The 13,529-nt window shown below is 51.1% G+C and overlaps 1 protein-coding gene across 1 annotated transcript in view; it reads right to left on the bottom strand.

Moving 5' to 3' along the window:
- Positions 1-11,750, bottom strand: part of LOC143841429 (ephrin type-B receptor 5) — a 181,860-nt gene extending 170,110 nt beyond the window's left edge. The window contains exon 1 of the mRNA XM_077345718.1: positions 10,838-11,750. Coding sequence (XP_077201833.1) covers positions 10,838-11,735 — 898 coding nt within the window. The 5' untranslated portion in view covers positions 11,736-11,750. The remainder of the gene's footprint in view (positions 1-10,837) is intronic.
- Positions 11,751-13,529: the final 1,779 nt, after the last annotated feature.

Raw genomic sequence — 13,529 nt, 5'->3', positions numbered from 1 at the left:
TTTATTTATTTATTTATTTGTTTGTTTGTTTGTTTATGGTTGGATTTATACCCTCCTAACGGTCGGCACGGGGTGGCTTAGAGAAATAAAAAGGCAAAGAGCCGAATACAATAAAACCAACAACTCCCCCCCCCCAATTAACCCTAAAACCGCATACAAACCAGACAACAAGATGGTGGATAAAAATCAGAAAATACCTCCCCAACTCCCTCTCCCGTCACCCATATCCCACCAATAATGGCACACGATGTAACTGCCCGGCCGTCAGATGTACTAACCAGCATCTAAACTTGGCAACCTGACGTAGGGCGGGACCCCCAGTTTAAAGTAAAACTGACCAATAGCAGGAAGATCTATTCTGTGGCTTTTGTATATAACTTGGGGTTGGTTGTGGGTTTCTTCCGTTCAGTTTTGGTTCTTGTACTATCAAGCTGGGGTCACAATAAACAGCTGAAATGAAAAGAAGACTCTTGATTTGACATGTCAACTAACAAGAATCTAGACTTAGTCATGCAGAAGACCATGGGAAGAGAATATCCCGCCTTTCACTATCCAAGGGAGGCTCAAAGCGGCTTATAATTGCCTTCCTTCCTTTCCCTGTAACAGAAGCCCTATGAAGTAGGTGGGGCTGAGAGCTCTGGGAGAACTGCAGTCAGAACAGCTCTAGCTGTGACTAACCCAAGGTCATGAGGAGGAGCAGAGAATCAAACCCAGATCTCCAGATTAGATGCCACCACTCTCAACCACTAGATTTATGAACGTGTGCGCATTGGTAGTACACAGAAAGGGAGTATATAGCCTGGCGTGACTCCTACTATGTATCCTGTCCTTCCCCCAAGTACTTTTCTCCTCTTCCATGTTGCCCTTACAACAGCCCTGTGGAGGAAAGAAAGCAACTAGCCCATGGTTACCCAGTGAACCAAAGAGGGACTTGTGGCTTCAGGAACCATACCCTACCCCACAAAGTTGCTGTGAGGATAAAATGGAGGAAGGCAGAATAAGTTGTAAACCACTTTGGGTCCCCACTGGAGAGACAAGCATGGTATAAATACCTAAAAACAAACAAACCTAGCACTCCCAGAACCTAGTCCACCCGTCTTAAAAGCCATACCACTAATTCTACTGCCAGAATAAATTCTACATCCTCCAAGTTCAACCACCAGAAGTAAAGGAACGTAGAATGCAGTACATACTGCGATTCAGCATGGTGGCCAACTAGCTTCGATTCCCCATTCCTCCTCCCCATGAAGCCGGCTGGGTGGCCTTGGGCCAGTCCCAGTTCTTCCCGAACTATTTCAGCCTACATCACAAGGTGCCCGTTTTGGGCAGAGGAAGGGAAAGGTGATCGGAAGCCGTGTTGCAACTCCGTAAAGTACAGAAAAGAGAGGTGTGAAAGCCGAGTCCTCTTCTTCAGGCCAAAACAATCAAGAAACGGAACGGGGAAATCCAACTCTCTGTTTCCGGTAGCCTGAGCCAGGCGTTAAACACAGGAGTTATCACAAGCTCCTTCAGGGAACGATATCGTATCTCGCTCATGGGCAGCTTTTGTCTTAAGGGATCACAGGTTGTGCAAGTCTGGAATAAGCTATATAGAAAGGGGAAGCGTGAATGTGGGTAGATCTGGAAATAGCACAAAGTGGGTGAAAACTGGCAAGGGAGGTTAAAGAGAGCAAAGAGGCACACACGCAGGTGGTAGCTTGCACGTGTGGAAAAGCCAAGCTGTCCGGTTCTGATTCGCTGCCCCAGGCAGACCTTTTCATCTTGCTTCCCCTTCCCATGAAGCTTTGAAAGGAGCATTCAGAGGAACGTCGTGCATGTCTGAACTGGCCCTTAGGGATCTGCCAGGCCACAGATTTAAAAATACAATTGCCAGCCTACAGTTGGGAACTGGAGATGTCCTGGGATTGCAACCGATCACCAAATCACAGCGATCAAGCCTGCATCACCTGAGCATGGAATTGGGGGCGCTGTGGGTGGGCAGGAACTTGTGAATTTCCTGCATTCTGCAAGGGGTTGGACTAGAGGCCCCTGGAGTTCAACTGTATGATTCTGAGTCCCCTGGAAAAATGGCTGCCTCGGAGGGCGGAGTCTATGGCATTGTACTCCACTGATGTCCCTCCCCTTACTGAACCCCAGCCGAAAATTCTCCAGGAATTTCCCAACTCAGAGTTGGCTCAATAAGCATAGCCAAGTTGTAAAGATTCAGATTGTTAGATCTGTGGGTTCTCTCTTTATTGCTCTACTGTGACCCCAGTACAGGAGTCAAAACTGAACTGAAGAAACCCACAACCAACCCCAAATGATATACAAAAGCCGCACAATAGATCTTCCTGCCAGTGTGTGCTATTGGTCAGTTTCACTTTAAACTGACTGGGTCCAGCCACACATCGGTCAATTACATTTCAGGCTTATTTGTTTATTTATATTTATATACCGCCCTCCCCTGAGGCTCCAGGCGGTTCACATAAAACGTAGAAACAATACGCAGAACTTAGTTTTCATAATGATTTTCATACAGCATGAATAACATGGACATCAAGTTCGGTCCTCAGAACGTCTACAGACACAACACAGAGAATGCAAATAAATAAATAAATAAATAAATAAATAAATACAATACAATACAATACAATACAATACAATACAATAAAACCCTAAACATTTTCAATATCTTCTTCTAATGAGGCTTCACAAAACAGCAAGGTAAGCAGCAATCATTTTACACATCAGGCTTTCCCCCATGTTGCCTGCAGAAGAGCAGAATGACCTCTCAGAAAAGCGATAGAGGAGCTCTAGTAAATCAGTTCTTTTCATTTATTCCCTTCCCCCCTCCCCCCTCCACTTTCAGACCCCATGACGAAAAGCGGGAAGGCAGATCTAGTCAAGTCTGTGGGTTTGTTTTCGAGGCTGGATATTACAAAGGAAATTATAGCTTAACTGATTACAACAAGGAGTAAAATAACTGAATTGGAAGCGTATATAATCTGTGAAACAGGATAATTGCTAGGAGTCAACGCCTAGTTTGTGAAGAACAAGCTGTGCCCAACCAGGCTAATTTCCCCTTTGAGGTTGGAAAGCTACACTCAAAAACTAGTCAGTTTACCCCTTCCCCAACATGGGACCCACTTAAAATGTTACTTTGTCAACATCAGACTCAGCAAGAGTATAAAGTGAGGCTTGGGCCACGGAGCTCTTGAGAGAGTCAACTTTTTCTTTCAAAACAGAAGCTTCTAGCCCTTATGGTGCGAAAAATTTCCTTGAAACTATGCACGAAACACCTCCTGAAATTGGAGGAGCACAGAGTATGCGTGTGTGCGTTGGGGGGGGGGGGCGCATTGAATGCATTTTTCCCTGGCCAAAAATTTAGTGTGGCTTGGCCCTTTGCACCTCTAACACAACAGGAAAAGAAAACCTGTGTCTGAAACAGGACAATTTTAAATGCAATAAACAAAACTTACTTCCTGTCTTTTTCTTAAGTGTATTTTGCTTGTGGGGAAACAGTGTCTGAACACATCTAGCCAGAGTAAAATACAATCAATATAATCAAAAGATGCAAAAAAATTAATTAATTAAAAAGGAGAGATTGTGCAAACTGGAAGTTTTTAGGGTCACATCACCCCAACCCGGATAGCCCAGGCTAGCCTGTTCTTGTCAGATCACAGCTGCTAAACAGGAGAGGCCCTGGCTTGTTTGGATGGGAGACCTCCAAGGAAGTCCAGGGCAAACCAGCACCGAAGGTCTCAGGCCATGACTCACACAGTGGCCAGCCAGTTCCTCTGGAGGGCCAACAACAGGACACAGAAGCCGAGGCCTTCCCCTGAGGTTGCCTCTTCATACTGGGACTCAGAGGTCCACTGCCTCTGAATGTGGAGGTCCCCATTCATCACCGTGGCTACTATCCACAAACGGATATTTCTTCCATATATTTGTCTAAACCCCTTTTTAAGTCCATCTATGCTCCAAAAAGCAACTTCCTGTTAATGCATGACCAGGTAGGTGACAAGGATTGCCAACTCTGGGTCAGGAATTCTCTGGAGACGTGGTGTTGGAGGCTATATCATCAATAGGCTACAATTCTGTAGAGGCCAGCCTCCAAAGCACAGCTTTTCTCCTGGGAAACTGGTTTCTATTGTCTGGGGAACAGCTGGGCCACCCCTGGAGGTTGACAACCCTAATGTGCCTGGCGTTCTGCCAGTCCACGCAGCCAAATCGGAACCACTCCTGCCGGCTTAACAGCCTGACTCCAGCACAAGAGCCACTTCCCCCAAAGGAGGTGGGGCTTCCACGGATGGATGACAGCTTTGAACTTGGCTGCTAGGATACAGGCTGACATATCCTGATAAAGCACTGCCCATATTCTCTGTGTTATGTGCCATTAATTCACTCTTGACTTATGGCGACCCGATGAATTACCGGCCTCCGAAATGTCCTTATCGCTAACAGGCTTGCTCAGATCTTGCAGACTGAAGGTCACGGCTACCCTGATTGAGTCAACCTATGATCTAACAGGCACCAGTTTCTTGTGGTGGAACTGAATTCCTTCTTTGGGAGCTCTTTAGGAGAGTCAACTCCCGTGCTTCCAGTAGTGTGCATCTGGGGAAACAAATGTCAGAAATGGCCCCAGGGGAGGAGGAAGAGGAGAAGGAGGAGGAGGAAGAAGAGGAGTTGGTTTTTATACCCTGCTTTTCACCACCCGAAAGAATCTCAAAGTGGCTTACAATCGCCTTCCCTTCCTCTCCCCACAACAGACACCTTGTGAGGTAGGTGGGACTGAGTGCTGACAGGACTGCTCTGCGAGAACAGCTCTAACAGGACTGTGACTAGCCCATGGTCACCCAGCTGGCTGCATGTGGAAGAGGAATGAGGAATCAAACCTGGCTCTCCAGATTAGAGGATACTGCTCTTAGCCACTGCACCGAGCCAGCTTTCACAGAAGTCCAACAGGGGGTTGGCACCAGTCAATGACTTTAACCAGAAAGTTTTCTCCAATACCAGAAGATATTGTATACACTGTAGAGCAGGGGTAGTCAAGCTGTGGTCCTCCAGATGTTCATGGGCTACAATTCCCATGACCCCCTGCTAGCAAATGCTGGCAGAGGCTCATGGAATTGTAGTCCATGGACATCTGGAGGACCACAGCTTGACTATCCCTGCTGTAGAGGACAGGTTAAAATGGCAACCAATCTTGGGGGAGTGGAGGAATGCAGGCTGTAGTAGTGAATGGGAATAGCCAGCTTTTGGCCACGAACATTTCACAGAAGTCCATTTCACCACCCCTGCATTCCTGCCTCAGTGACTGGAACCAATCTGAAGTCACACTGGGGGTCAACATTTCAGACTGTTTCATGCCCAGAAAAAGATAATCATTTTCAAAACTGGCCTGATAGACCGAGGTTCCTGTTTGAGTCCAATAACACTTTGGAAGTCAACAAGATTCCCAAGCGAAAAGGTTTTGAGAGTCTAAACTCCTTTTGACAGATACTCTGACTCTTGAAACTTCATTGGTCTTTCATGTACTGCTGGACTTGAATTCTGACATGACCACCCACCAGAATCTACCTTTTGATTTTGCTTTAATAAGGATCAAGCCTGTGTACACCAAAGAAAATCAATTTACACCTGAAGTGGAGGCTATGTTGAACAACGCAATTATCACCTTCCAATGTCCCTCACCCAATCCAGGAGTCTGGACACGGAAACCCACCTGCAAGGCAGTCACAGTGGCTAACTTTCCGATCGTGTCCCACAGCTTGAGAACTTCTGTACTGTACAAAGCAGAGGTCCCCAACCAATATACAACCCTGCAAGCTTCTGGGAAGCAGTGAGTGATCATTTTGAGAAGGAAGTGGTAGATCTTGGGTCAGATCCAGTAAGCATCATTTTACACACAAAAATCATACAAATGAACATGCCCATGAAGCTGTCTTATACCAAGTCTGACCACTGGTCAATGGCCAATCAAGGTTAGAGCTGACTACTCCACGGATTCCCAATCACTGTGCCATAGTACGGTAGGGCCCCTTAAAGGTACCATGGCATGGGGTTTTCATAATGGTGGCAGGGGAGAGCCCTACCCACCCTGTGCCAGCTATTTCCAGCTCTGAGCAAAGAGGTAAGAAAAAGATTGACCAACCCCCTCCCAAAGGGGCTAATGCTGGGCCCGGAGGGGATGGGAAGGGTAGTGGCGTGGCCATTTAAACCTTTCCCGGACAAAGTTACTCTCACTTCTGGGGGATGTGGCAGGGAGGCATGGCCAGCTGACATCACTTCCTGGTATCTCAAAGCCTAAAAAAACTTTCAGCAGTACCTCCATGGTCCAGTCGCTGAAAAAGGCTGGTCTGCTCTGACTGGGGTCTCAGGCAGAGGACTTTCATATTACCTACAACCTGATCCTCCCAAGGGGAGATGCCAAGGATCGAACCTGGGATATTCTGCATCTAAAGCTGATGCCCTAGTACTGCATCAAGACCCTTTATTTTCTTCTCTCAACTGTAGCCAAACAATTCTGGAAGCTACTCCCTGTGAGCAAATGACCTCCAAAGCATTGCTATGATTAACAGCCTGGCTCAGGTCTTGCAATCCGAAGGCCATGGCTCCTTTTATCGAGTCTCTTTCTCTTTCCCTACTGCCTGCAACTTTTCCTGACGTTATTGTCTTTTTCAACAAGCATCATGACGGGACGGAGGTACAATAGCCTCGGCTTAGCCGCTGAACTACCTAAAGAAATTCCACAAAAGGAAAGAAGTAAAAAGCCTATTTAAAGAAATCCCGAAGTGGGGAATATTACTAAGCAATCACAAAGGGAATACAGGGGGGGGGGGGAATAACAGTTCTGTTGCAACATAGCAGCTAGGTTTGCCAGGTCCCCCCCTAGCCACCTGCAGGGGACGGGGAGCATGGCTGTCACCTCCAGGTTGCAAAGCCTCTGGAGATTTGGGGATGGAGCTTGGGGAGGATAGAGACCTCAGTGGAGTCATTTGCCCAAGAACCCACCCCCCAAAGCATCTATTTTCTCCAGGAGAACTGATCCCTGTGCTTTGGAGATGAGCTGAAATTCCAGGGGATCCCCAGGTCCCGCCTGGAAGCTGGCATCCCTAACAGCAGCACGTGTCACTGGGAGTGAATTCAGAGAGGGTCAGCACAGGGGCACAGCCAGCCCCATGATGGTTCCCACCTGGCAGCTAAGTGAAGCCTCGGCCTGTGTTACGGCAGACAGAGGCCAACCATGAGGAAACATCTTACACACTAGATTTTGGATGACATCAAATTCAGCTAAAACACATAAGGGATTGGTCTCAGCCACATAACACAATCCCCCACTGAGGAGGTTTGCCAAGGAGAGGTTCACCGAGGGAGTAACAGGGCGGTGTGGCCAGCTGACACCCCTTTCTGGGACCTCGAAGCCTGAAAAATATTTCAGCGGTATGTCCAAGGTCAAAAGGCTGGGAAAGGCTGTAACCACTACACCACACTGTCTCTTCTGTGGCCCAGGCAATAAACTATAAGGCCAAGGCCGATGGTGCAAAATCAGGTACAGTTATAGTGTATTGGTTAAAATTCCCAGAATGCCCTCTGCGTTTCACCAACCGGCTTTTTCAGGGGAATCTGTTTCTCTTGCAGTAACTACTGCAGGAACCCCTGACGAAGCCTGTTGGCAAAACGCATAGGACATTCTAGGAATTTTAACCAAGAAACATATAACTGTACCTGATTTTGCACCATCGGCCTTGGCCTTATTTTTTTAATCCTGTGACTCGTGCGGCCCTTTTATTTTCTCCTTCTGAGAGACAAGCAAACACATGGCATTAATCCCGTCGAAAGGGTGAGGGGCAGAGATTTAAAAATGCTGAGGAAAAACAACGGCTCCGTGGGGCATTGGGGTCACCCTAACCACTTTTAGGCCTCCAAAGAACTGCCAGGAAGGCCTCGCAGGCCGGCTGACGGATGGACTGACACAGACGAGAAGCGGCACGTTCACAAGTGGAAGGCCAGCAGGCCAAATCCGAGTTCAAATGCCAACCCAGCTCTTTCGAACAACCACTGGGAAATTCAACAGTCTGCAGGAGGAAGCTTCAGTGTTGGCAGAGGTTTTTAAATAAGTGACAGGGGAGGGATGGCATCTATCCTGGGGAGGACTTGTTGACATCGAGCGGAAGGAGATGACTTTTGACATTCATTCCCAATTCTATAAATGCTGCAATTCTATCCCTACCAGGGCCCTCCAGTGATTCCACACACCGCTCTCACCTGAGAATAGGGCTCTTACCTCATTTGTTATGTATAATTCAAATATATATTTGAATAAATAAATTTGAGTATTTATACCTTATTTATGATATCCCGCCTTTCACCTCCAATGGCGAACCCAAAGTGGATGATATCATTTCCCTCCTAAAAACCCTGCGAGGGAGGTTAGGCCAGCAAGCTTCCAGAGCATGGGTGGGGATTTAAACCTGGATTTCCCAGGCCCTGACCCAACGCTTTAACCACTGCCCCACACTGGCTCTCCCCCAGGGTGGAATCTTACAGGACACAGGCCTGGTTCATGCAACCCCGCAGGCATGGAGGGAAAGTGACTTGCCAACTATATTGTTTATGGCCAACGGAGGGAGTTTGAAATGGTTCGGGAGAGGCATTGCCTCCCATGGAGTGCACACACACACACACAAATTCTTTTGTCCAAACTGCTGCCTCCAGTCAAACAGGTTTGGGGAACCACAGGGAAACCTGTTCTGCAGGGGGCCGAAAGCAGAGGCTGCGACCACCCCACGAGAGACGATTCCCTCCTCACTGTTGTCTCCCACGCGCTCCAACTACCCTCCATCTCCCCAGCCGGACACCCTGTTCTTCCTCCCTGGAGCAGAGGTCCCCAGAAGGGGGGTCGCCCATCGAGGCAACCGAACGCAACAGGCCTTCGATGTTTCAGCCCAAGAGAAAGAAAAACTCTTTGGGAAGCGTGGAAAAGCTCTTGAGGCAAAGGGCGGTTGCGTTCAGGCAGAAACCCTCTGCAGCGCACAGCTCCCCACAACTGAGCACCGTGCATCAGGGCCAGACAAAGCAACAAGGCGGCTGGCGGGCAACAGCTATTTCATCCGTTCCCATCTGTCCGGGCCTCCCCGAACAGAGTCCTGCAACGTCCTCGTCTGGCCCATCCAAAGCACAGTAGCTGTCCGAGGGCTCCTTGAGCCTGTTCGTATGGGGGATCCCCCCTTCCCCTAAAAGCAACGTGCGGTCAATGGCTCCAGGGCATTTCATTATGTTGCAGATGGGGACCCTCATCCCTTAATTAAGACAGGGTGGAGAAAGGAAATCCCACCACAGGGGGGGGACAGAACTGGATTTTCAGACTTTCGTGTGGCTCTGGGGTTGGTTTGGGGGGTTTGTTTTAAACCTTTGGGCTGCCAGTGGCAAAGATGCCAGGAGAAGGGGAATTCCAGGTGAGGTCCCTCCCTCCCTTTAAGGAACCCAAAGCACCATCCTGAGCAGAGCCGCCTCATTAATTAGGCGGCTGTAGACTTAGAAGGATGCAGCTCCAGTTAGGACGGCTTGGCCCCTTTTTCCACGGCCCTTTCGTTTCTCTCCCTCCTTCTCAAAGGGGGCAGCAAGGAGGGAGACGTACTGCCCTGACCGGGATAACCCGATCCTGCCAGATCTCAGGCACCAAGCAGAGTTAACCCTAGTAAGGGTTTAGGTAGGAGACCACTAAGAAAATCCGGGGGGGGGGGGCTACACAGAGGCAGGCAATGGCAAACAACCCTTGGCTGTCTCTTGAATCCAAAGCCCCTGGGCTAAAACTCAAGGGCACTTTCTGCCATCTACTGCCATGTTACTGAAGATCTGGGGGGGGGGCGAAGTTCTTCGACATAAAGGACTTGTGTGCCCGCTTGCATGCCAGAAAGAGAGCATGTGTGTGCAGATGTGCAGATGACTGCCCCAAAGGAGCCGGGGAATTAATTTTTAGGCGCACACCCTTCAAGAGGAAAGTGGATGCCAGTGATCAGCAATTCTCTTGCATCCCCCGTCCCCTTTCCCTCCGACCCAGACAGACCAAGGGCAGATCGTGGCTTCCAACTTCACCGTACTGCGGAGCCCCACTTATGGGGCAAACTGCTTTGGAGATCAGGGCAAACAGGCCCAGCCCGGCAATCTTTCCCCTAGAACAGGGGTGGCCAAACCGCCAGGGGATCGTGGTGATTGCAGTTGCCCATCATCTGGAGAGCCACCTCTGCCCTAGAACAGGGGTAGTCAACCTGTGGTCCTCCAGATGTCCATGGACTACAATTCCCATGAGCCCCTGCCAGCAAACGCTGGCAGGGGCTCATGAGAATTGTAGTCCATGGACATCTGGAGGACCACAGGTTGACTGCCCCTGCCCTAGAAAATGTTACCATCCCTCTCCCCCCCCCCCCCCCGCCGCGTTTGCATCTCCTTCGAGGAAAAGAAATCAAGCCAAGGCCGGGGACTCAACAGATGCTCCCTTTTCCAAAGGCGGCAGGGGAGGGGGGGGGGAGTTAGAGCCACAGAAACGGGCCCAGCAACCAGACAGCGACCACCCCCCACGACCACCCCCTCGGGAAAGGTCTCTCCCCCCCCCCACTCCCTCTCTCCACGCTGCGCGGAGGAGCCACCGAGCCCAGCTGTGCAGCAGCTCGAAAGCCTGACCTGGATTTGCAACGACGCCTCCCTCCCCCCCCCCCCCCAGCTTTTCTTGCACCGAACCACGGCGTGGGGGGGAGGGAAGAAAAGGGGGCCCCACAACGACCAACCCCGTCCCCCCAAGTCCAAGTCGGCGGTGGGGAGCGGGGAAAGGCGGGGAGGGGAGGATCGGAGCACCCACCTGGGCGCCGCTCTCCCGCTCGGGCGCGCTGAGCTGAAGGCGTCCGGCCGGGATGGGGTGGCCCCCGCGAGCCGGCCGGCGAGAGCCCCCTCCGGGCGGTGGGAGCCGGCGCGCAGCCCTGGCGAAGGGGCGCCTCCGGGCGGGCGCATGCCAGGCGGCCCCGGAGTCGGCGAGAGAGCCCAAGCCGCGGAGCCCGCCTGCCAGTCGGGGCTTCCCTTCTCGTCCTGACCCCCCTCCGAGGGGGGGAGATCTTCTTCCTCCTCCGCCGCCGCCGCCGCTCCAGCCGGGGAAGCTGCACAAAAAGCTCCCCCTTCCCCGGGGGAGAAAGAGCGCGCTCTCTTTCTACGCTTCTTCGGGGGACTTGCGAGGCGCCACCCGCTCGGAGGCCGCCTTTCTTTCCTCTCCTCCGGCCGCTGCCGCGCTGGAGCCCCCCCGCCTGCCCGCCGGCCGAGCGGCTGCTCCAAATCCGCCCCCCTCTTCCCGCACACACACAGAGACGCGCACGCTTTTGCACCGGCTCCAGCGGCCCCAACCGGAGCAGCCCAGCGGCCCGGAGGCGGAGCTCCGCGCCGAGGCGCTGCTTTCGCCCTGCCTTCCTGCCGCGCTTCTCGTCGAGCCCCTGCCTGCGAAGGGGCTCCGGAAGAACTCGCAGATCGGCCCGCTCCGGCCGATCGCCGCCTGCTCTGCGCGCGACGTCGGCCGACCTTGCAGGGTGGGCGGCTGAGAGAGAGAGAGAGAGAGAGAGACGGGCCGCTTCGATTTCTCGCCGTCCGATGCAGAAACTCGACACGCGGTTGGCCCGGCCGAACCCAGTCGTCAGTCTAAGGCAGGGGTTCCGCAAGAGCTCCCCATGGCGGCTAAATGGCTTTTCCCCGTCAATTCGGCTGGGCCCAGGCATCCGTCCATGTCCCTGGAGCCCCATTCCCCTGTTGCTCTAGGGCGACCCTTTAATCGAGTTCCTCCTGTTGTGGTGACCCCCAAGCATGAAATTATGCCAGTGTTCTTTCACAGAAATTAAACCAAAACTGACCAATGGCGTGAAGATCCATCGTTCACGATTGTATATAACTTGGTTATAAACTGTATATAAATTGGTGGGCACCTTCAGGAGGAGTGGCAACATTGGCGACACCCCTTTTCAAGCTGCTCGTCCTGCCAGGACCCCTGTGAAAGGGTCGTTTGACCCCTAAAGGGGTCTCACTCCTGACCCCCAGGTTGAGAAACACTGCCCTACAGGCCTCGTTGCTTTCTCCGCAAGGAAGCTGTGAATATTTGGTTGGCTGGCCCCCACATCTTGCTTTCGGGCCTGCTTCTCCAGGGTTTCTCGAGAAAATATTTCAGGGGTTCCTCCACCTTCAAAAGGGTGGTAGAAGGATGTGCAACAATGCCAGGCAACCTCACAGGGTGGTTGTTGGGAAGGATTGCTGAAATGAGAGCCTGCCAGGGCTGTCAAAACCCTCAGCGTTCTCTGTCCCAGCCGATTCCAACTTTGTAATGTGGGGGATTTAGAATAACACTGGTCAATAGGGTTGCCAGGTGTTATCCACATAAGGTCGGCCCTGGTTAGCACTTAAATGGGAGACCACCAGGGAAATTCCAGGGCTGCACCGCTGAGGCAGGCAACGGCAAAACCCTGTTTCCAGAAAAGACATTGACCGCCTCTCCCAAGCAACGCATTTAAGCGCACCTGCATTAGCCAGTGCTAAAACCTGTTCACATTCGCTGGCAGGGGCTCATGGGAATTGTAGTCCACGGACATCTGGAGGGCCGCAGATTGACTACCCCTGACCTAGAAGATGCCCCAGAATTGTTGTTGTTGTTAGATTTACAGACCGCTCCTCCTTGCAAGCGGGCTCAGGGTGGCTTACAAAAGAGTCAAACCTTTCATAGTGAACCCTGAAAACATCCTACAGTTAAAGCTCCCACCCATACCCCCTCCCACCCCACCCACTTGCAAAACCTATGGCCGCCTCTAGAGCCTTAAAGTGGATGACTGAACTGGGGGTCCATATGGTGTCCTTGGAGGGTTGTTTGCAGGTGACCTTTCCAGCAGGGAGGTTGACGTCTTCTAGCCTCACAACCAGAAAGCTGAAAATATTCACTGGCCATCTCATCCATCTCTCTGGGGGGAAAGTGTGCTGAATCAGAAAGGCGTGTCGTGAAGGAAGACAGGCAAAACCGTCACCTGAGTATTTGACGTTGACTGATTTGGTTTCTGCTGGAATTACATCATGTGAATATCATTCCAGTCTAATGCATCTTTAAGACCGGCAAAGTTTTATTCCAGGTGTGAGCTTTTGTGTGCATGCACACTTCCTCAGACAAAGCTCACACCTGGAATAAAACTTTGCTGGTCATAATGGTGCCACTGGACTCTGATTATGTCCTCTTGCTTCAGACCAACATGGCTCCCCACATGAATCGATCACATTAATAGGTTTAGCCACCTTCCACCCCTGGACCCATTCTGCACATGTTGGATAATGCACTTTCAATGCACTTTAGAAGCAGATTATCCTGTTCTGCACAGGAAAATGCAGCTGCCAAAGCCCATTGAAAGTGCATTATCCAACTTGTACGGAATAGGCCCTGGTCTATCAATTCAGCATTATCTGTTCTGATTGGTAGCAGCTCTCCAATGTCTTTCCCGTCACCTAAGCCTCTTAACTAGGGACACCAGGAACTGAACCTG

Source organism: Paroedura picta, chromosome 7 (assembly GCF_049243985.1).
Source record: "Paroedura picta isolate Pp20150507F chromosome 7, Ppicta_v3.0, whole genome shotgun sequence".
NCBI classification, from domain to species: domain Eukaryota; kingdom Metazoa; phylum Chordata; class Lepidosauria; order Squamata; family Gekkonidae; genus Paroedura; species Paroedura picta.
This window is presented reverse-complemented; position numbering and strand designations above follow the sequence as displayed.